A 24,784-nucleotide genomic window follows, 5' to 3' on the forward strand; every position below is an offset into this window, starting at 1 on the left:
TTTTAATTAAAAAACTGTTATTCTATTTGTATCATTTCACAATTTAAAAACTATGCTCAAGAACAAAGAAAAAAACATTTTAGTTTTTTTTTTACTATTTTTATTACAAAAGACGGTGACAACTGTATAGTTCAAAATATAATCTTTTTAAAAATCCGAATAACCTCTATATTTCTTCCGTACTATCTCCATATCCGTATTTATCAAATACTTTTCTTAGAAAAGTTATCTAAATAAAAATATTTTAAAATTTTAGACTTGACAATTTGTTCAACTTGGTTAGGAAGAAAAAAAAGTAAGGAAAAGAGTAAAAATTAAAATTAAAATAAAAAACAAGGCTTTGTCAAAACATTATTATGTTTTATCTTTGAATTAAATAAAAATATATAATTGTTTTTATGTGTATATATTTTTTATCCAAACAAAAGGTGATGCTGCATTGGAGCAATGATTGGGATAGATAAAGTCAAAGATTCCATCATGAGTTGGGATATATGTAATTCTCCAATTAGTTATTGCCTCGTCCTTCCTCCTTACAGTTACGGACTGGATTTGGATCAACACTTTTGTCATTATACTAACTTTACTCATCTAAACGGACGGGTGTATTTTAGAGAGACAAAAAATTGTAATTGTTAAAAAAAAACTATAATTTTATAGTTTATTATGTGATACATTTCATTATAGTTATATTATTAGTTTTTAATTAATAATTATAAAATTTATTTATTTTTCCTAAATTTTAAGTGAGATTCATAAAAATTGGATCTTATACTTTTTAAAATACTTTGAGCATAGAAATATCTATTTTTGGATAGGTATCAATATTTTTATAATTTGAAAGAAGTAAAAAAGCAAAAAAATTAGATAAGATGAATTATATATATATTTCATAAAATTTTATTGTATATATAGTATAAATGATGTACTTAAGCCATTTATCGCATAATTTTCACTGATTGGCTGACTATATGAATCTTTACTACTTCACTCTTTATATAATGATCCCTAGCAAGTAGCCATTCATTGATCCACCGCCCCCAGCCCTTTAAATTAGGCAATGTAGGAGCTACGTTTTTTATTTTTTTTATTTTTTTTATTCAGTTTATTTTTATAAAACTAGTAATTTTTAAATTGATTTCTTGATATATTTTTTAAAAAGTTAATTTGATGCCATGAAAACTTTAATTTACTTGATGCCTTGGTAGGGATAACTCGGACTAAAACTGATGCCGTGAAAACTTTAAGAGGAGATATCTATCTACCCAAGACCACTCGGAAGACGTGCTTTCAGTTTGCAAACTTTAGTATAGCGCAGACACATACCATAAGCAAGGCATAATTATACATATAATTATACTAATTTTAGTTTTAAAATTAAGAATAGTAAAATTTTATTAAAATCATTTTTATTATATTTTTATACCTATAACATAATAAATATTTTTAACCAAATCTTATTATTATTAATTATTTAAACTTAAACTTAGCTGAAGTTAACAAAAGAGTTTACATAGTTAATTTAGTATCAGTATTTGACATTACACTGAGTTATAACTCTTGTGGGACAAATGTAGTTTGCAGCCTTTTTTAATTTAACCCTTACGAGTAACACGTGCTCTTTGACAAGTTTCTATAATTAGGACTTAATGCTAGTTCTTATATTTTAATTTATGTGTATATTTATTTTAATTATTTTCTTTAATTTTTTAGTTGTTAAGTAGGCTATATATATATATAAACTACACAAACTTCACTTATTTATTTAAATGAATCATATTTAGATGCTAAGTTTGATTCATTTAAATTAAACTTAATTATATTGTTCACAATGTTTATAGTTTATTTATTTTAAAAAAATCATAAACATTAGCTATACTCTAAAAAAATAAAAATAAAAGCATACTTTAAACAGTATACCTAAATTACTCAGCACATTTCCACGACAAATATAAGATAATAAAATTAATATCATTCGACATTTTGGCAATTCAATCCCCTCTAAAATAACATATAATTAATTACATAAATGAAATGTACTGTAAATATAATTGATAATTATAAACCAAATAGAGTTTTTTGCAGTGTTATCCATTCCTATTTTGTTATTAAGACACGTGACTCTTCCGTTATTTATATTATTATTACTTAAATTTGAATTAAATATTGAATCTTGATACAACATCGTATTAAAGTATAGAAAAATATTTTATTTTCAATATAAATTAGAATTTAGTTTATTTTAATGTAAATATAAATTTTTTGAAAATTTCACATTTTATTTCCAAATAATAGACATAAAAATAACGTAATCTTCATTTTAAAAAAATAATTGCTTTAGTATTATTAATTTAACCATAGCGGTTGAGTAGTTGATGAAGTTGTAACTGAATTTTATTTTGCATGACCTGTGCTGTGATGAGTTAGGTCACTTGTGTAATGCTCGTTTTGTGGTCTTTATTTTCATCAGAGGCGGATAAAAAAATTGTTCCTCATGAGATAATGTTTTAAATATGTGAAAACTGAAGAGGGTATTTGTTCTCACATTCATTGTTGTTTCTCCAATTCTGCAAACGAAGAAAAAGGTGGCCTGACATATAATGAAATCGTCCATATTCGCATAAACAGGAATCGATTGAACCAAAGACTAGTTAAGTGTAAGAGGGTGAATTTATTTTAAATCTTTCTAGGAGTGCTCTAAAAACTTGTAACAATTCAAGGTTTGACTAATAATAATGAATGATCTTTTGGAGTATTGGGTATGTAACCACGATTTGTCGTGTTGGGAAGATTTCATAGAGGAGGTAGAAATACAAAATAAAAAAAATGAAAGGGTTAATGTTGAACCCAAACCTAGACTTTACTCATTGCTGAGCCGTACCATATGAAGAATATCATGTGCAGCTCCAGTCCACGGCCATGTGGTCCCTGTACCTAAGTATCGGCTGCTACATCTGCTACAGCATAAAGCAACCTTGTTTCAACCCTTTTTCCCCCATTCACCATTTGCTTGTGAGCCAACTGAACACACAAGACAACAACTTACCTTGATGCCAGTGTGATTTTATTTATTTCTTTATTTTCGATGAAGAATATTGTCCATTTCAAAATCTCACGATTTTGACGTTTGGAACCTTACACAGGTAATTTAGAATTGGAATACTTACGTTAAAGTGAATTTGGATTGTTAGTGTGAAAGCTTATAATGTTATTGGCTTACAAAATTAATTTCAATTCCAAGGATTGGAGTACCGACAAAGAAAGATGGTCAAATTAAAGTTCAAAACTTATAACAATAATAATAACAACTGAGTTAGAGGTGGTCCTGATTGTGGCAACTCAGACGAGGTAGAAACATTTACAGTAACTATCACTTTCGATCCAATATAATCAAATCCCCAATAGTTTCTTGTACCGATCAAGCTTACAACATTCCTATCAATGCAAACTCTTCCCAACCTGGCCTCCATGATCCATCACCATCTCAATTTCATTCTTTTTTCTCTCTTCTCCTTCTCTTCCATTTCAACTTTGCCTTTAATAAAAACCATTCTGCACCACATTTCACATACCTTCCACGTAATTATCAAACTATGTTAATGTACGTAGCATCATTTCAGGTGAAGTTCTTCATGTTTGTCACTATCGCTACATTAATTGATTTGGTTTTATAGGAAGCTGCCAGTTTCTGCCTATTACTCACATGTTACATTCATCACCCTTTTCTCTTCAATAAATCTCTCTCAGTTTCTATAAAACAATGTTTAATTTGGTAGTCCCTTTGCATTATAAAGATTTTTTTTTTCTTAATTTACTTTTTAACATGCGTAATATTTAACATGATAAGATGTTGTGCTACGTTAGATTTTAGTTAAAAAATTATAGAATTTAATGCATTAACAATATTAAATATTATGATTTTTTATAAAAAATTATTGTATATAATTTTTTATTATATGCAATATTGTACATTTGGAAAAAATATTGTTATTTTATTCGTTTACAATTGATTTATATCATAACTTTTATTTTATTTAAAATTTTATTTATTTCTATTAGAAAGAAGATTAAGAAACTAACGAATGACTATATGCAATAAAAATATAAAGGGCCACACATATGAAATTTAATGAAATATGGTATATTGAACAAATTATGATAAGAAAGAATATTTTTAAAAATTGTGTTAGTTTGAATACAAAATTTATTAATATTTTTTTTGCCCATATTATTATACAAAATATATATTATTACAGTTTTTTTTTTGCATATTATAACATTGTTTAAAATTATCTAATTTTATATATTTTTATTTTATTTATTTTAAACTTTCTATTAGGAAGATCTAAAGAATATAATTGATATATATGAAGAGGAGATTTTTCAAGCTCCAAATTGAGCATTTTGAACGAAGAAAATTAATTCTTCACTTAGTTTAGAAAGTGTAATAACAATAAAAAAAATATATAAAATCAGATATTGACTAATATTATAAGGAAGTAAGAGTTGACTGATTTTCAACTCTAAATTAAATTGTAATATTAAAGTCACTTCATTGATGTTTAAAAATTAAATTTTAAAACTCAACAGAAATAAATAAAATAAAAATGTGAGATAAAAATGAAGCATCAATTTATTAATGTAAGAATTGTTATTCAACAGACTATTTAATAATTTATGTGTTCTAATTACTAATATAAAATTATTATTTTATTTAATTTTTTTAATTAATGTTTATATGATTGCATTAGTACTCAATCATTATATGATTATATTTTTAAAAATTTATTAATTGATCAATTTATATTTATTAATATTAATTATTATTTTTTATTTGTAAAATCAAAACTCATGAGAGCATGGTTTCCATTGTAATTTTAGTTATTTCATTCAACACTTTGGCATTTTTTTTATTTATAATTTTAATGATGTATTTTGATTAAATTTATAATTTTTATGTGTAAAATTTTATTAGATATTTATTATATTTAAGTTTGTCATTAAATATATGATAGATAATTAATTATCTATTATCTTAGTTTATATTTATTTTATTTAAAAATATAATAGTTAACAACGTTATTATGATGTTATAAATATTATATTATAAATATAACATATTTATGAAATTAATTTTAAAAAATAACAATTAATATCATTAGTAATAAGATATTTAAATAATAATTGATTTTTAAGCAAATATTAATTTAAAAAAATTGCTATAAAAAATATTATTTAAAATAATTTTTAAAAATGATGAATAAATTAGTTTTTACATTTTAAAATATTAGTAACTAATAACTTATCACAAATATTATGTATATTAATTGTGAATTATATATACATATATCAGTGATGTCAATTTATATCATAATAGATACTTTATTTTAATGGTTATATAATATTATTATAAATATAATAATAACTTATTTATTATTAAGATGATGAATTTAAATATTATTACAAAATTATTTTAATAATAAATTTTTAATTATAATTATTATAATTACTGTATATATATAATTTCTTGCAGTAATTCTATGTGGATCAGTTTTACTGTTTTCTGGAGAAGACTTCAATTTTGGTGTTGTCTCTTACTGCATTCATTAATGACTGGTACATGAGTCTGTTCTCTGGAGAGCTAATTGTAACTTATGCAGCATGATGTGTCTTTATTCTAATAATTTTTGTTTATTTTAAAATATTACCGCATTTCTTTTAAAAGTGGAATAAAATATTATTTTTCCATTTAGTTATATGAATATAATAAAATACATACTACAAATACCAAAAATATTTTTTATTTTTATTTGTAACTTTTTTGAAAATTTTAAAATACCTACACCGGCATTTGAAAAATTTAATTTAGAACTAATAGAAAGGGCAGGATATAAAATCGGAACTCTAGACCCCCATTGTTTTTCAAAAAATTATTTTATGATTTAGTGTTGTGTTCTACTACTTTAATATTGATTATATCCTTTGAAGGAACCCTATAAGACATGCGTAGTAAATAGTATCATATATTTAGTACTTTGAATTGGGTTTAAAAACACATTAACACTTCACATTGACACACACAGAAAAGAAAATTCTAAAGATGATGAACCTCATCATTTCATGCACTAAATTATTTTTTTGTTTCGATCTGTTTGGAAATTAGAAATGGGTCTTTTTCTTTCTTATTTATCTCCTTTTCTGGGGTGCGAGCGTTGTTGTTTTCATCATGACATAAGTATACATGAAACAGGAATTTTTTCATAATCTGGCTCCATTTTTTAAAGACATCCAGAGGGGATATATAAGCAAATGCCCCTTGACCTACCCACAAAAAATTATAACGGAGTCATATGATAACGACACAAGGACCCGCCCACAAAATTAGCAAAAAAAGTTTTGAAATTTCATGTACACTTTTTGAAGTTGCTGTTTAGAATACCCGTAATTAGCATTAGTGCATGGCCAAAAGAGAAATTCAATTAGTGTGTAATTTTCTAGGGAAAATAAAATAGCACAGAGCCATATCACTGCCAAGGCAAGAAAGAAATGCATGCAGGGGCCAGCGAACCAGGCCCCCCCATAACATAAGCACCAACCACTTACTCACACAGTCCCACTAGTGTGTTCTGTGCACACACAGTGAATGCCATTTGCATTCGTCAGCTTGTGTTGCTAAAGCAGCAAATACACAAAATAAAGGCATTCTCAAAAATGGGTAGAGTCTGTTTGATGCTGCATTATTATTAGGATCTTTTGGGGATTGAGAGACTCATGGGATTCATGGAAGCGTGTACGCTTAAATTGGGCCTCAAAGCTGGGAAATTTTTTCCTCAGTTTCATCACTGTGGATTTTAAATCTGTAAGAAAAATTATTCCAAAAATGGAAAATTGAGAAAGATTGCGATATGACCTTGCGTGACCAAAGCCAAAAGTATCTGAATTTTACTGCTACTATACCTGCTTTGTTACCAAAGAGAGTGAGATAGAAAGTGAGATTCTTATGCTATTTTTTTTCTTTTGTTCACAGTTGATTGATGGGTATTTGATGTGTCCAAAATATTAATTGTAATTAAGATGGTACCACTGTCACTTTTTCTTATGTACGATGAATTGCTTTAAGCTTGGTTTGTTTTTGGGGTTGTGCTGGTCTTCAAGTGAAGGGTCTCGATAATAATGAATAAGATTGTTAGATAGAGAACACTCGAGTGGCATCGATGAGAATTGGTTGAAGCAGTGTACTGAAAGGGTTGGATTAATTGAAGTATATATATATATATATATTGTAAATAAGATCATGCACTGGCACTGTGCAGTAATGTGTAGGGGCCCTTATAATGTTTTAGCAGTTGCATTGGAATCTTTATCGTTTTCTTCTGCTTTTATACCGAAACTATTTCCTGTAATCCGAAATGAATTGCAACCATTTTCTGGAATCCGAAATCAATTGACAGTGTGATTTTCTGACACCTTACGGGTACATTCTGATATGATGAATCAGTAACATTACAAGTGGACATGTGCTTATCATGGTGTCAACAAGGTTCCCTTCAAATATGACTCACTGTTCAAAAATAATCCGATGTGTGCTCACTACCGATTAACTGAGCGTCTCAGTATACGGAGGAATCTTTTGTTACTGTAATACATATTTTTAGTATATTTTATATTTTAGTTGCAATATTTAAGTGGTATTGATTTAACTATAGTTGAATAAATAACCTTAAGTTAATATTTTTATCATTCAAATAATTAAATAAAAATATGAAATATTACTATATAAGAAAAGTCATTAATTTATATGTTTGAATAAAAAGGGGTTAAAATTAGACATTAAATATGTCCCTGAGCTTTCTCTGGAAAGAAGCAATATTGATTTGGGCTAAGAAACTTTTATAGGGACCTATGCGGAACTGTTGTCGAAAATTAATTGCTAGAGCACTTGCATTTGTGATGATATCTACACTCTTTTATGATCAACTTGCTCCCTTCTAATTCTACTCTCCATAATATATGCACCGCCTACTGCTATTCTCTTATTATTTTCCCTATCTCCCACGTAATAATCCTCAACCTACATAGCAATCATCATTTCATCATTTTATCAACTTTGTTAAAAGCTTCATTAATTCACTACCAAACAAGGTAATCTTTTTTTATTCATTTACTGTATGATTTTATAAAATATTTTTAAAAATTTTAGAAATGGATTTCACGTTCCGTACATGTCTTTTCTGCGTTGGTTTTAAACCAAAGTACGACGTAGAAGTAATTGAACAGGGAAAAATGTTGCTACGTTGCATTGTTGGCAAGACAGCAATGTATTCTTGAAAGCAAAAGCAACAATGGCAGTGGTCTTGCAACGGCGCAAAGCAATAATGGTCACTCACTGAAACCTGAAAGTCAAGTGCTAATAATAGCCATAGCCTAACAGTTAAAATAATCAATTCTTTAACTGGGAAGCACCATTACATTACAGGCGAAGGCGACGTTTAAAATTAATTAATAACACCAGTACACTCAAAAAACGATAGATTTCAACTAATTTAGTCCTTAAATTTGATATTATCAGTTAATTTTATTCATATTTTAGTTCTTAAATTTTATAACTATTGTCAATTTAATTTTTAAATTTAAAAACTGACAATTGATTTCATTTTTAACTAACGTATAACAAAGCCAAGAAAGTAAATAGTTTTATAACTGTTTTAGTGAATTGGGCTCGATGCTACTGGGCTTCTGAAACGTGTGTTCAGCGGTATTTTGGTAAGGGCTGGGCTTGACCGTATTCATTTACAGTTTCAAAAACTATTTGGCCCACAAGGCTAGTGAGAAGCTAAGGATCTTGCAAGTGCTGTGGAGACTTTGTTTTTCTTTCCCACAAATGTTGCTCTATGAGAGAGAATTCTACTTGAAATACAATTGAATATTCAATATGGGCCTTTATCTCAACTATGATTGAGAGACTAACCGATTTATTTTTCTTCTGGAAAAACAAGCCGTTTGTCGCCTTGGGGTTTTCAGAAAATAGGTGACAAATTTTTAGCAAGTTTCTTGGGCATTATACATATGTATTTCTAAATTTAGATAACATCTGAATAATTAAATTAGAATAAAAATATATAAAGGAATGTTACCATTGTCAAATAATTAAGGAAGAATAAAGTATAATCGGAGATGTCTACATTACCAAGAATGGATATTTTATTTTATTATAAACGAATAAATTTAAAAGCTATTTCTTTTTAAGTTGATGAATAAAATATAGAAATAAATTATGTTAATCAATCACAAATTTGGCATGAAGTATCAAACTTCAAGATGTATGAACTCCAAATATATGAAAAAACTAGTATTAACAAATGGAAGATTTGAAATCGACTAAATTAAGGTAATGATATTTGAAAAATTGAACTAGGGCTATTGCACATATCTTTGACGTTGTTATGTGTTCAATCACATTTTCCTTTATATATGCGAATTCATGTGTGATTGTATTTTCAATAAATTCTATTTTGTGACAGAATGTCTAAGATTGGACTTGAAAAGGAAAAAATAGAGTTTGAACAATGCAGCTTAGATGAAATTTGACGTAGGACCTAGTAATTCCCAAATTGTCAATTATTCTTTGCAAAAGATACTTTAGTTCACGCTCTTATGACCAATCTAGTTGAAGATATTTCTCAAATAGTATGCATTTTTTCCACCGAAGAGTGTAGTTGAAATAGAAATAAAGCCTGTGAACATATAGGCTAATATATATATATATTGTGTCATCGTAGTAAGTTATCATGTTGAATTTAAACTTTTAAGCCTAAAACCTAACTCATAAGATGAATATTGCTTTAGTCTTTATAGCCCTCATTTATCCATATCTATATTATGCGAGGGACTTAAACACGACATGTAAACAAACATTCTTAAGCAAATATTTCAGCAGCACAATGTTAATGTGGACGAGGGAAACCCTCAAGTAAACAAACATTCTTTAACTATTTATAACTGCATCAGCAAGTTTCAGTCCACAAATTTGTGCTTCGTAAACCTATAAAATTCATGACAAGCATAATATACAAATACTCCTAATCTTATACATGCTAAGCATAGGATATTCTTTTCCTCTTATAAAACCACTTTCTTTTCGTTAATAAAATGAAATCCAATTACAATAAATCACAATAACAATTTCATGAAACTGAAACTAATTTCACACACTTTCTAAATTGTCACAGAAGGGCATTCAGAAGGTGGTTGTGATGCTGAAACCAGAATTGTCTCTATCACCTAACCATAAAGCCTGTGCAGCAAAGCCCATTCAGGCAGCAGCTTTTTCTCTTCTTTAACACTGATTTCCAGTATTAGAGGCTGGTTCACAAGACAACTGTGGACTGCTCTATCGATCTAAAGTGTATCCATTATCCACATTCCACAACATAAGAATAGGTCAATACAGATGGCAAACGAGTCAAGCATTTATTTCTGAATTGCATTGGTGCTCCCTGCTGCAACTTCTTCTACCCCAAAACATGCTAGAGCAGGTTGTTTTATCCAGTCTTGGCCCATCAATTTTATCCTGATCCACTGTTGATGCCTGAGAGTGATGAGGTGATTCATCCTGTGTTTCAACTTCCCGGGGTTCAAATGAAGGACATGGACCATCATTGCAAGTACATAGAGGAATTGCCATAGATGGAAATGGACTGCAAGTGACAGGGCAGAGTATCTCTGAAGGAACAGAAGCTACACGGTTTCTTCGAATCTCTGGTGTATGAGAAAGGGATGGCTGATCTAGGTCACGTGGATGCAGCATGCATGGGGTACACAAGCCAAGAGACACGTGTAGTTTATTTTCCTTTGCTTGGGAACCCGGTAATTTAACAAAAGATACAATTCCATGTCTACAAAGAGGGCAAGGAATTGAGCCAGGAGGACCATGCAGTTCAGAAGAAACATTGTTTGTTGAGCAAAGATAGAGTGCACATTTTACACAAAGTTCGTGCCCACATCCTGCATGCATAATCTAACGGTATCAGTTAAGCTATTAGGCAAAGCTGAATAAATCTTCCAAATCCTAACACCAGATCATGAAAATTTAACAGGGAAAAATATGTGAAAGTACAGTGATGGAGGATGAGAACAACCGCGGTCACTCCCCACACCCCACCCGAGGTGGATGCGAACAGACGCAGAAAGAGGTATGATAGCTTATTAGATAGAATAATATTTCTGACAGTACTTTTTGGGCTCAGGAAAGTTGTTCTAACATAATCACTACTTAGTACTTAGGATATGGGTCCATTTTTAACTTCTGCGGTTTATAAAAAATCACGTGCAGAAGCCACGCAAACAAAATATTCAAAAGATAAAAAAATACAGTACCTCCGGCAGCCACTGAACATGGCCTCTCCAGGCATACAGCACAAAAGTCAATCTCATCAGAGGAGGTTGTAGATGATTGCAGTCCATACTCTCTGCATATATTCCATCAAATCAATCATAGCATCATTTTTCAACTGAAGAACACATTCTTCCCTTTAATAATTAACTATAAAATATACCCCACCTTACTAACCCAAGTAACATAAATTAACGAATCTGTCAGGCTCGGACCAACAGCAATTTAGATTTAATAGTAGCAGATTTTAGAGCTTTGTGTAGTTTCAATAAAAGAGGAGAGGTCTGTGTAGTGTAAACATAAAATGCAGGATTGAGGATTGGCGAGTAATTTACTCAATATAAAATTTGACATTTCAAATTTTCATTTCGCTTCCAATATTTTCATATTATCGATTGAATAAAATTACATACACTCATGGCGCATCAAATGCCAACCATAACAGTTTACACAGTTCCAATAAAATTTCAACTGAATGAACTATTTTATTTTTCTTAGCTTATTTAACTCAAGCCCTTAATCAATTACATTATATAGTCCCTCAAGCATTCTTTTTATCAAATACTGTGTTCAACCCTTGCATTTCAATTTCCTTAGAAATTCCCTACAAGTAACTATTGAAAAAATTCTAACACAATTTTTTTACCCTGTGATTTATAAATCAAAATCCTTTCCCAGCAACATCAATTACTCCTGTGTTTAACTATTCTAATGATAAATCTAGAATCTAAAGTTTCTGGGGGTATTTCTGAAAGTTGAAAACATTAACAATAGGCAGAAACCAATCAAAGAACTAATATAGATGTATATTCATCTTTTGGAATACTCACGGAAATTCAAAAGGTATAGCATCCCATTTTTTTAATCTATAAAAGGAACCAAATTCAAAAAAAGGTTGTGTTGTAAATTAGATTCGTAACTGATGGGTCACAAGTTCAGGCATGCTTATTTTTTCCCCCTCCAGTCCTTACCTAAATGAGGGGCGATAAATCTTGAAAGTCATACAAGCCTATTTTCATAGCTTGCCTAAATTACTTTAGTTTTTTGGTCAATGGACTAATTATGGTCCCCAATAAGCTGCCAAAAATATATATAAAGAAATGTTCCCCACTAGGTGTCTATTATTTTCATTATCAAAATAGATTTCCACATGAAATGAGTTGGGTTGCCTTAGAGAAACAGACATAGTGGACTGCAAATACCTAGCAATGTTGAGCACACTCATAAGAGGCAAGGACAAGTAATTTGAATGAGGGAATGTAGGTATTGTGGTATCAGAACTGGGTGCCAGCAATGGTTCAAGCCAATGACGCCCCCACATCCTGGCAATATCAAGAGGAAGCCACCTACAGGGAAAAAAGATAATTTTGCATTAGTATGTTATCAATCAAGTGAAAATTTGGACTAAAATACCTATTTACAATATCTTACCCATTGCAATTTAAAGCCATCCGACTTGCACCTCGTGCAAGGAGGATCTGCAAAAGAATAACATTATTGCCAGTTTCAAAAGAAAGGACCAGAAGGTATATCACAGATCAAAACTAAAGCAATTCTTGCCTGACAGCATTTTAAATTGCCCCCACAAGCAGCATAATGCAACGGAGTGCTTCCAGCGCCTACATCAAAATCACATTAGTTATGTTTTTAAGGGGAGAGATAACCTTAGATATTTATCGCATTAAGCAAAAGACATACCTATTAAATCCATTGATGTTCCGTAATGAAATGTCACAGTAGACACGTTTGCATTAAGATCAAGCAGCAGTTGTACACAATCAAAGTACCCATTTAACGCAGCCATATGAAGGGCAGTGATACCACCATCAGCGGTCTTATTTACAAACTTGGACAGGGCACTGCACTGGAATAAAGTAAATAAATTGCAAGAATATAACAGACCTGAATGACAACTCTAGCAAAGTCGGACCTTAAAACATTCATGACAGCAAAGAACACCATAAGAAATCTCCATGTCATCATTCCCTCAAAAAAATTATGAATAATTTGTGCAACTAATAATTTATCTAAGATTTACTCTATCATGTAGGAAGTAACTATGTATGTATCTCTATAGGTAATTAGAGCAAGTAACAAATGAAATACTACATAATTGGTGACGTAAATATAAAGAATATTAAAATACAAGTATACTAAAGACAGCCAAAGTAAAATATAACATAATGAAAAGGAAAGGGGTACCTTTGCTCATGTTTGCTTTTCACATTTGATCCGCCACCCCTGTCAACATCTGTGTGAGCATGTATAGCTTCATAAGGAGCACTTGGAACAAAGTCAGCCACAACAAGTCTAATACATCTTACATGCCCATTCACAGCTGCAAAATGAAGAGCTGTCCTCCCACTAAGATAATCTGCTCTCATAACCTGTTATTTAATAGACTACGGTTTAGTGAATTTTGAAATAAAATTTTACCATGCAACACAAAACTAAATAATCAAGTCCAGCTTAGGAGGTAGTTTTCTCAAATCAATCCTATGACCTATTGTCTCTGCTAGAGTAAATACAAAGTTATGGTGAGATTGGAAAAAAGTTCAGATAGAAATGATGCATAAAAAAGAGGAGGGGAAAGAGAAAGTACAGCGGGACTCACATTGCATCTGAAGAGTAAAAGTGTCTGTACAACTTCCCAATGCCCATATCTACAAGCTTGCATCAAGGCGGTCTTCAAATCAAGGATCAAATCAAACCATATTACCAAATTAGTAAAGCTGCACACGCACATCTTTTAAAAGAAGCCAAAGAAAATCTGGTAAAGTTTCATGTTCTTAAGGTGGGTTCCTTTGAATTGATACCAGATCCATCGATCTCTTTGCTTACTACAATGCACACACCAGCTATGTTTTCTAACAGAGCAATTTGCCTCATGGAATAGAATCACACACAAAACGGAAAAGATATATTCCAGCGCACAAATACAAAACAGAATCCTCAAATCTAAAAGAAAAGGAGGAAGAAGGGGAGAGAGGAGAAAAAAGTCTCACCTGGCCACAATAATTTCTTGAATTGACATCAGCTCCATTCTCAAGCAACAATGCCACAATCTAATGGAAACACACCACGGAAAAAAAAATAAAGGAAAAAACTTTGAGAAAGCACAAACAAAATTGGGAGAAAAACAAAAAAGGGTACCTCGTTATGGCCTTTGGCAGCTGCAAAATGGAGAGGGGAATTGAGTCCACCGAAAGTTGAGTACTTGGCAAGACATGGATTGCAGTTCAGAAGCATCTTTGCCTCCACCAAGTCACCGTCCCTCGCCGCCGACACCAGCCTCTCGCCGGAGGCCGAACACCCAAACGAATTCCCCATCTATCTCGGGTCAACGTCGAAATGAAGATGGTGACGTGGAAGGTCGAAGGTTGGATTGTGAGTTGTGGTCGCTGTTTGGTGCTTCTTGTTCTTGCTTTTGTCTCAACAGCAAAACGAGAAAAAGGTAAAAGCATATATGTCAATACGCTAAACACTCTACTTTACCTTCACTTGTTCTTTTCTTCTACGTGCGTCTACGCTCCTACTATGGTCCCTCCCTTGTTGGATATGGATCCACACCACCACCAGTTTTCTCTCTCTCTCTCTCTCTCTGTGATGACAACAATATTACGTATAAATAAATCGTTCTTCTATTATAAATTCTCAAATTAATTTATAAGCAATTTTCTTTCCTCAAGTATGGTCTATAACTTGTATAGACGATAAAATTTAATAATTCTATTCTTTAAATTTTTAAAGCAGACATAAAAATCGATATTTCTTATTAAAAAATTGTTAGCCTTCGTTAGATGGAGAGAGAGACAGAAGGATCTATTAAGTAGATAGCGCATCACGCTCAGAAATATCACCCTTTTCCGTGCTCAATCATAAGACTTACTTTTAATACCTATTTTTCAAAGGGAATATTATTTTCTTAGCTTAAAGTCATAGGTTAATTAAAGAGAAAAGAATCTATGTTCTTCATTCAGGTTGTGAAATTAGCATCTTATTATATCTTCTTCACCCGCAAGCTTAATTATTAATATTACGTCCGTTGATGATGCTAAGAAACTCCGATGGCAAGCAATCTGAAAGCTATATGCCTCCAAAATTCTTCCCGTGGATTCTTACTAGCTGGAAGAGCTGATTCAGTAATGAGAAATGTTCCCAAACTCCTTCAGAATCAACATTTTATATATATATATTTTAATGTAAAAACACCAACGTAGTTCAGCTTTTTCTGTGTTTTATTATCATGAATTCATCCGTGTAGCACTCATTTATTGGCGACAAGCTTTGAGCAATGGAACTAATTTTAAGATATTTGTAATCTAGCTTAAGGTTTGAAGGTTCTGTTTGTCTGTTAGTTACCCGGTTTTGTTGTTCTGGCACCCACTATTAAAATTCTTCATTGATTAATTCACAATATAACTTATAAGTATTATTTTAAAAATTTTGTAGGAGAAAATAATTGTCAATATGCCACGATTCAACCTAACACATAAAATTATCTATAATTATGTTATTATACAAGGGATATCTCATTTTTCTTTTTTGTTTTTTCAAACGATTTCTCGAAAATTAGGCATGGTGAACAAAGACGCGTGCTTAGCCAAAATGAAGTTGATATATGTGTCCACTTGCATATGTTTATCAATTATCCACTGGCCCCAGACTCATGAATTGTATTCCATAAAGGAAATTGTTTCTTAACTTTAAATAAGCATGATATGAAACCTGCTTAAACTCCACATGCTTTAATTATTTTAAATAATTATAGACGTACGATGTGGTTTGTCCACGCGTAACAATCTAATACATGGAATTTGGACCCCAAGCTTCCACCTCCTAATAAATATATGTCATAATGAGGTTGGAAACGTAATTTAGAAATTTGGGTAAAAATATTTTCTAGTTTACCATAAAATGAATTTTACATTAAACCATGATTTACCGTCCGAATGCAACAGTGGTGAAAGAAAGTTTAAATGAGAATTGACAAAAATGCATCTATAATTTAATATTATATTATATTAACAATATTTTCATACCCGTATTACAATTACACATCAAAATGTGATTTTTATATATTGATAATATTCATTAAATGTTTTTGTATACATATACAGTGTAGTTGCATGAATATTCTTAGAGCCAGGTTATACAGGATAATCCCCTGCAATTTGCCTATTTTGACAGGTAGACGCAACATATTAGCAAAACTACCCAGGAAAGCACGAGCAACAAGTCCAATAGCTAAAAATAAAAGGTACTCTGAATTGTATATTATTAAATTTATTATATATGAGAGAGTGTAAACGTATAAAAATTGACTATCTTAATATTTTAAAAAAATTACAAATTCTTTAGAAAGAAAAGATTAATGCTAAAATATATAATAATTTACGGTCTATCGTAAAAAGAAAAAGGCCAAGAAGTGGAGTCAAAGCGCGTGCGGGCATTGTGTCAGTGTGTCTGGGTCTGGTGATTGGTGAAACAAAAAGAGATTGGGTACTCCGCGGACCACAAAAGACACATGGTCTTTTGGTCCCACCAAAAGTAAATAAGACACATGGCATTTCATTGTACACGTGGTACGATCAAAGCCGGTATGCGTGGGACCAAGTTGACTGAGACGATTGACAACTGTTGATTTCTGAATGCACTCACGTGAATATAGGGCTCAGATTTTCCCCCTCATTCATTTCCTCTTTTTGTACGCTAACAGAATTAGGTCCAGTTTGGTGGGACGCAAGCGCTGACACCCAATGCAAAATTTCTTTATCTTCTTTCTATATAACAAAAAGTAATTTTCCCCATCTTTATCAAGTGCTTTCATGGAGGGAAGAATCAAAACCATTTCTTCTTCTTTTTTTAAGTCAAATTTAGAGTAATTTATTTTTTTTAAGTGTGTAAAATGTGAGTTTAAATTATATTATTTTAAATCTTAAAATAAGTAATTTTTTAAAAGCTTATATTAGAATCACTTAATTCAGGTCACAATTCATTTTATAACACCGAACATATTAATTAATTAGTAAATATTATTTCAATTTAATTTATCATTTTGAATTTAAATTTTAATAAAGATAATTATGCTAAATACATGAAGAAATAAGTTTATCACTCATAATAATTTTATTTAATTCGGATATGATTGCCTTCAGAATGAATACCCATGTCTAAAAAGAGTTATTTTATTATATATATAATCAAATAAATGTTTATAAATAAAATATTAAAAAATAAAAATATCATATTTAAGATTTCTGATAGTTTATTTTGCGGTCCTTCATGCCATCTCTAAGGTTTCTATCTAATAGACTTACAAATATAATAAAAATCATATTCAGACTCACTTTTTTGAGGTAAATTAAGAAGGCACAAGACATGCATCATTTAATATTTTAACAATACAACACCAATGCTCTGTTTAGTTAAAAAAAAAAAAAACTAAAAATATATATAATAAAAATACAACTTTATTTGTTTGATTGAATAAAAAAACACGCTTTAAACAAAAAAATCATTTATTTGTTTATATTTTTCTCTTAACTTTGTTCCATGGAAACAAAGCTAGGGGGAGACAAATTATTTATTGATCATGTAGCCATCGCGGACAGTGATGGTTAACAGGGACCAGCAAATCTTGCCATTGCTTGCGACAATGGATAATACAAATTTTAAAATTTGAAGTCATGGGAAAATATGTATTATTAAAAGTATAAATATACATTCCAATTGCTTTTTATGAAATTTATGTTTTGAGTGTTTTTTTTACCTCTTTAATATACGAAACAGCAAACTCATTTAGCAATCACTAATTATCTTTGTAATAATTGTTTTTCATCGTTGATGTTTTTATGCCTAGTCGTAGCTTAAAACATCTTGGTAGACCTAAAGGATAAGGTTAGTTGCAACCTATGTGAACCGTATTTCAACAAAACAGGAAAATATTAAAAGGTAAACTTGGGAATAAAATAGAATAAAAAAAAGATAAAGAGAAAAGTGATTGGTCCAAAAGGAAGAAGCGAAGAACAGAAACGAAAGGGTTTCTTATTGACAAAAATGCCATTACTTAAAAAGATGAACTGAAACATTTAATAAAGGCAGTCAAATATTTTTGTAGAAATAATTTGAAAACAATATAGATGAAATTTTAATTAATAATATACTTTTAACCGTTATGTATGCATGCATGCAATACAACATGGTTGCAGTATTTTGGTTCTCAGTGAATAAGAAACATTCTCAATCTCAAAGCACTCTTAAAATTAATTTTACTTAATTTGCATTTTATCTTTGATTCGTATATGAATAAATAAATAGATTTTTCGTTTTTCCCCCAATATTAAACATGTTTGTTTTCTTGAGATAATTTTTTTAAATAAATTAACCTTACACGTCTAAATAACTAATCGGTTTGCACTATTATTATTATTATTATTATTATTATTATTATTATTGCTATTTCTTCCCCACCACTTACGCCTGATGGCACTATCACATTTGACTGTCCCTTTTCTGTAATTTTATATCCCTCCGACGAAAGAGCTTGCAAATTTTTCAAATGCTAAGTTGACGATGATAAGCACAACACAAGATTGATATCTTTGAGTCTGCATAAATAACTTATTAATCACAATATGACCTAAATATTTTGGTCAAATCATTAAGCGAATCATTGACTTTCTGACAGTGTTTTTTTAATCATTCAATTAATATGTAATCAATTAACTACTGCAGAAATTGAAGATATTTTTCAAAGTTGCTGATTCTAGGCTTCTCGTTAGGTTTTATGATGTCCTCACCGATTGTCAAAAGATTCTTGCATGGAAGTATCCTGTATTATTATATTTTAAATGTTAAAAAACGGAGAAATTTTATTTTTTATTAAAAATTATAATATTTAACATTGTTTTTATAATATTATTTATTGTAAATAAAAATTATTATAATAAACTGTTATCAGTGTAATTTAACAGACGTTAAAAAAAATTAAATATCATAATATGAATTGTCTCTATCTTTCCCTACTAGCTTCGCGGTGCTTCACATATAATGAACAAACATGTCAGTCCACAATTTTAGTAATCAGATAACTAATTATTGAATATTTAACTGATAATAAATGGTAATGGGCCTTTCATGAATTGCGTAACGAAACAAAAATGAGTGCCAGCTGTTCGGAATTTGTTAAAAAAATCATCCGATTAATTATCCGATTAATCAGTTAATTAACAACCATTTCTGGGTGCAGCGAAAACAATTAGCTTTTCATTATGCAATTAATCATTAGTTAAATTTACACTTGAGAGAGCATCTGATCGTGTTTTAAGAAAGGTTAAGAACATCTAATAGAAATAAAAAAAAAAAAAAACTGATTAATTAATTTATTAGGAGGATGTCACGTACCTGAAAAAATGAAATTACACTATAGTTTAGGATATTTTAGAATTCTCTATAACTTTTTGAAATCCACTAAAAATTTTAAACTTTCTTAAAGAATTTAAGAGGTGCTGGAATAAATTTAGAAGTCTTTAGAACATCAATTTTAAACACCATAGAGTATGGAATAATATTTTAAATATACGTAGAATCAAGTGATCAAGGATTAAAATTTTAGATAGCTTTTGAAAAAAAAGATAAAATTTATATTAAAAAACAATTAATTATTTTTATAAAATATTTTGGAAAGTTAATCTCTATCTTTAGAACATATTAAATTGAAGAACTATGGTTTTTAAGATAAATTTGAATTTAATGAATTGTAGTTTAAACTTAATTTTTACTTGAAAAAAATTATATCTCGTATTTTATCAAAAATTTTTACTGCTCTCAAATATCATTGCTTAAATTTAGCCAATCTTACTTTAAAATTATTTTTAAACTTTAAATTTTAAATATAATATCAAATTAGCAAATATAAATTCAAATGATTTTCTTCCATGATAAGAAACATATTTTCAAGGGAAAAAAATCACTTCTAATTATCACCCATCAACTAATTATAAAATTATTAGAACGAAAGAGCATAACTTAGATAATAAATAAATTGAAATAATAACTTTTTACAAATAGATACTTGCATATATACAACTGTCATAAACAAAATTTTATGTATCTGCATACATTCAATTTGCATTAAATTTGATCAAATTTTAAAATCACATGAAATCTAATCTATTTTAATTAAAAAAAAACTGATTATTTTGAATTTTTGTTTGTTCGATTTTCAGCTTTATCAACTTTTGAATTTTCATTTCATCTTTTTTACTATTTACATTGGATCAATTTATGATTTTTTTTTATTTTAAAAATCCTCGAACATGGGTTATACTAATTCTCGTTAATTTGGGTTTTAAGTGAGTTGAAATTCATAGTACATTTCACATATTCTTACTTAAAGTGAAATAAATTTGACATTAAAAAATTACCATAAATCAGAATTATGCAGAATATCGTAATCTTTAGGCGCATAGAAATGTTGGTTGATGTTCAGCTTAGCCCCCATTGCACAAATGAAAGATGATCAACCGTCAAAATTTTGCAATGAATTCGCAACTCAAAACACACGGGGTAGCTGAGTTTTAGATGACAGCTAATTAGTGCATTTAAGGATCAGCGCCCAACAAATAAAGCAAGAGTTACATCACATGAATGCGAAGGTTCAACTTGTTGCCCATTATATGGTCCACATAACACATCACTCAACACTTCTTAAGGAAATAAAATCACTCAAAAGATGATTTTGCTGAAGATGGAGACTTTGATGCTGCTTCAAAGGATTAATAACTTGCAACTATAAGATGTCAGAGTGTAAGAGAAGCATTAATACTGTTATCTAAATTTGGCTAAATTTCAACAAGGTTAATGATAGTTGCTAGCAATTCACAATCATTCATCCTTGTCTAGTGGGGCAGATTTTTATTTTGTGTACCTGCGAAGCCATCTACTCAATAAAATCTACCACACTTCAATTTGTGATGCCTGTGATTGGTATGACTCCAAAAACAGTCACTCATTAAACAAATCCACGAAATACAACTGTCAAATGTCAATCCACGAAATCCATGTTTTGATTATATTTTTGCTTTACCAAGTCACAGTCAAATTTTGGAAACCCAAATGTTAGTTTTGAAAAAGGAAACCACAAAAAAAAAGTTGCACTAAAATTTAATTATATTATTCGTGTGACAACGTCTTTTAATTTGCTGATATGACAAATTTTGTTGAAATGATACTCCTCTTTACAGAATTAGACACAATGCCACCGTAACTTAAAAGAAAATTGATGCAATATCGTAAGCCCAAATGCCTTTTCACGATTACACGAGTCATAAGTGCATAAACTCCAAACAACAGTTAAATAAGTTAATTTATAGGGGAAACTTTTCAGCAACTCAGTTATTGTCACCCTCGTTTTTATATTGTCATTTTACATGCTTTTCTTCAGAACTGGGTGAATCCGATTCCCTTAAAGTAGACTTGGTTATCTTTTACCTTTTGGAGAACTTCAATTCAAGGTCACGAACAACTAAATTAGTTTCCTAATCACTAGTCACGTTGCTAATTCACCAACCCTTCAAATTTTTTTAACATCATCTGTTGTAATTACTTATATTTCATTCACTTGAGATCATGAATGTCAAAAACTGCAAGTCTGCATCTTTTAATATATTTAGTTGTACGTCACAAACACTAATGAGGTGCTTGGTAGGAATTAAAATGGGCTGGTTGCAAAAGGCAATGTATTCGAATTTTGAAGGACATATAAGACCATAATCATTGCTATTTTCCAGCCTCTCATATTTTATCATATACCAAACACACCCCATATCATTCAAGAGTTGATGATTCTGCTACAGGTGAGTTCATCAGAGCACAACTTTATATGCAAGTTGAATCAATTTTATTGTCTCAGCTGGCAGAAGCAGCATGAGTTTGTGTCAACTTGCAAAAGGACATAAATATGTCAACTAATCCAAAAGGTCGATAGATTTAAACGAGAAATAGATATCCTTTTATATGAGCTTAAGGACTGTTAAACATATGATGAACAAGTAAAATAAACCAAAGTTCTTTGTTGACCAGAAGTTAATATTTAAAAGGTTAATAGCTTGAACAATTGCTAAGCAAAGTGGAGAGCATGGAGATGTTGAAACAATAAGAAAGGTTGCTCGTGCCTTGTTTTACCTATTTTCTACCCAATATATTTCACACAACAGTATTCTTTTTGTATGAAATAGATTCAAATGTTAAACAAACAGATAGACGTGTTGTGTGTTGAGAATATTCGATACCCAAAGTATTGACAAGTTGTAACAGCAGCATTGAAGCAGCAAAACTAAACAGGTGAGTTCCTTTCATGTCATTGTTTGGAAATAGCGTAACTGCATGAAAAAAAAAAAGCAATGTTTTTGAGTATTAAAAATTCAGTAATTGTGAACTTTCCCAGGTTCAGCTTCTACCCAAAAAATATTCATAGTACAGATGCAGCTTTAAATTGAAGTACGTCTTAAAATAATTTGTTTTCTACATAATTGGTGCATCCCAATCAAAAGAAAGATAAATTAATGAAATTAAAGCCTAATAATATTGCAAACAATAAGTGAAAAATCACACCAATTTGGAATTGCCAAAGATATACCACAGATGAGTGCACAGACTGATAGAAGAAACATTAAAAACAAGGATTAATTAGATCATACAAACATGAACGTAGGAGCAGAAAAATAGGTATCTAACTATGAATTCTGGTTTTTTTTTTCCTCGGAGACTAGATTAACAGTTGAAATCGAGGGGGAACAAATTATACTGTGATTACAATCTATTCGTAAAGTACTTTACGATTATCCAATGATATCTCCTTATAGGCACTATGTGTTCTGAATTATTAACCATGAGTGGTTTTCATGCAAGTGATTGGTATATGTAGAAATATGAGTTTGATGATATTGGAACTATGAGGAAACAAGATCCATGTTTTGGGTTTGCTGTTAAGCTTGGTCGTGTGTCTTCGCTCTATGGGAAGGAGGTTTCGGTAAATTACCAGAAATGAATGGGCAATATTGAGTTTTGGTCGTAGGATCAAAATCTTGTTTAATACTAGGCCCAAATTGCAACAGTTGGCCCAAATCAACAAGTTGAAAACCGGACTCTTACAATATGGAATTTGTCATTTGGATTATTTAATTACTTTTAAATATACTATTTTGATTTTAAAAATATATTATGATATTTCAATTTTAAATTATGAATCTTATGTTTTTTGGTTGTTAAAACTTGAAATCTGCAAATATTTCTTGACAAGTATAAAAGGAAAAAGTAAATTGAAAATTATTAGCATAATTTGTCATTTTAAGTGAGACTTTCTGAATTTTCTATCGTCTAACTTGATGTATTTATTTTATTTTTTTAAAAGCTAAACATACCTAAACAGTATCCTCTTCCTGCTTGCATGATCTTCAAATATTATAATTATTCTTTAATTTTGTAATTCTGAAACACACAATGACAAAGTTACAAACAAATATGAAGACCATTAGAAGGGTTATATAGTTCTCACTCTCTCTCCCTCCGTATGAGTTATTTCTATGATATAAATGGATACTGAGAAAACAAATAACGAGATAAGAAGAAGAAAGAGGTAGTATAACGGGAGAATTTAATCCGAAAACGAAAATAATGAAATATTGTTATCGTTTACCAGTTAGAGTGGTAACTATCCTCTTTTAGCTTAGCTATAATCTAATTGCATTAAATCTTACATATAATAACTAACCCTACTCAGTTTTTTTTTGTGGTGAGATGAAGGTAAGTTTTCTTTGAGAAACTCATCTAATTTTCCACTAAAACGCCATTCTTTCATCCTGAAACCGTGTTCATAAAAAAAGAAAAAGAAAAAAAAAGAAAGCTTAATCTCCACTTGGCTAGAACATTTCTGTAGACAAAAAAAAGCGAGGCCATGAATTTTAAAAAAATCGACATTCATTCTAAATCGATAAAATTTATCATCGTAATTCCCCATGTTCCAAGTTACATCTTTTTTAAAAACGAGTATGATCATATAATTTAATATATTTATACTGAATTTTTTAAAAGGATTTGAATAGATACTGATTCTCTTATTCACTCACCTACCAGCTGTATACGTCAAAATAAACCTACATATTTAGGCGGCAGGTACAAGTATACTCATCCAGTTGACTTTCTATTTATACAATTCTTTCAATTTGATAATTGAATATATTAGTGAAAGTGAAAACACCATGCGTCTAACTTTAGGAGAATACAATTAGAAGATTTTTATGAATTTATATATATATATAAAGTAACAGCACCCACCTTTGGAAATTTAAAACCCAATTTTCGAGGAAAGGCAAATTGGAGGCAACATAT

The 24,784-nt window shown here is 30.0% G+C and overlaps 1 protein-coding gene across 1 annotated transcript; it reads right to left on the minus strand.

Moving 5' to 3' along the window:
- Positions 1 to 9,909: 9,909 nt before the first annotated feature.
- Positions 9,910 to 15,033, minus strand: LOC113871123 (E3 ubiquitin-protein ligase XBAT33). Its single transcript, XM_027507921.1, has 10 exons — positions 14,546 to 15,033; positions 14,398 to 14,457; positions 14,007 to 14,078; positions 13,595 to 13,779; positions 13,091 to 13,251; positions 12,953 to 13,011; positions 12,824 to 12,870; positions 12,595 to 12,738; positions 11,377 to 11,468; positions 9,910 to 11,004 (listed from the first exon to the last, which is right to left on the minus strand). The coding sequence occupies exons 1-10, from the start codon at positions 14,720 to 14,722 to the stop codon at positions 10,463 to 10,465; spliced, it is 1,539 nt and encodes a 512-aa protein (XP_027363722.1). The 5' UTR covers positions 14,723 to 15,033; the 3' UTR covers positions 9,910 to 10,462.
- Positions 15,034 to 24,784: the final 9,751 nt, after the last annotated feature.

This window comes from Abrus precatorius, unplaced genomic scaffold, assembly GCF_003935025.1.
Source record: "Abrus precatorius isolate BTA unplaced genomic scaffold, Abrus_2018 Scaffold7, whole genome shotgun sequence".
Taxonomy (NCBI): domain Eukaryota; kingdom Viridiplantae; phylum Streptophyta; class Magnoliopsida; order Fabales; family Fabaceae; genus Abrus; species Abrus precatorius.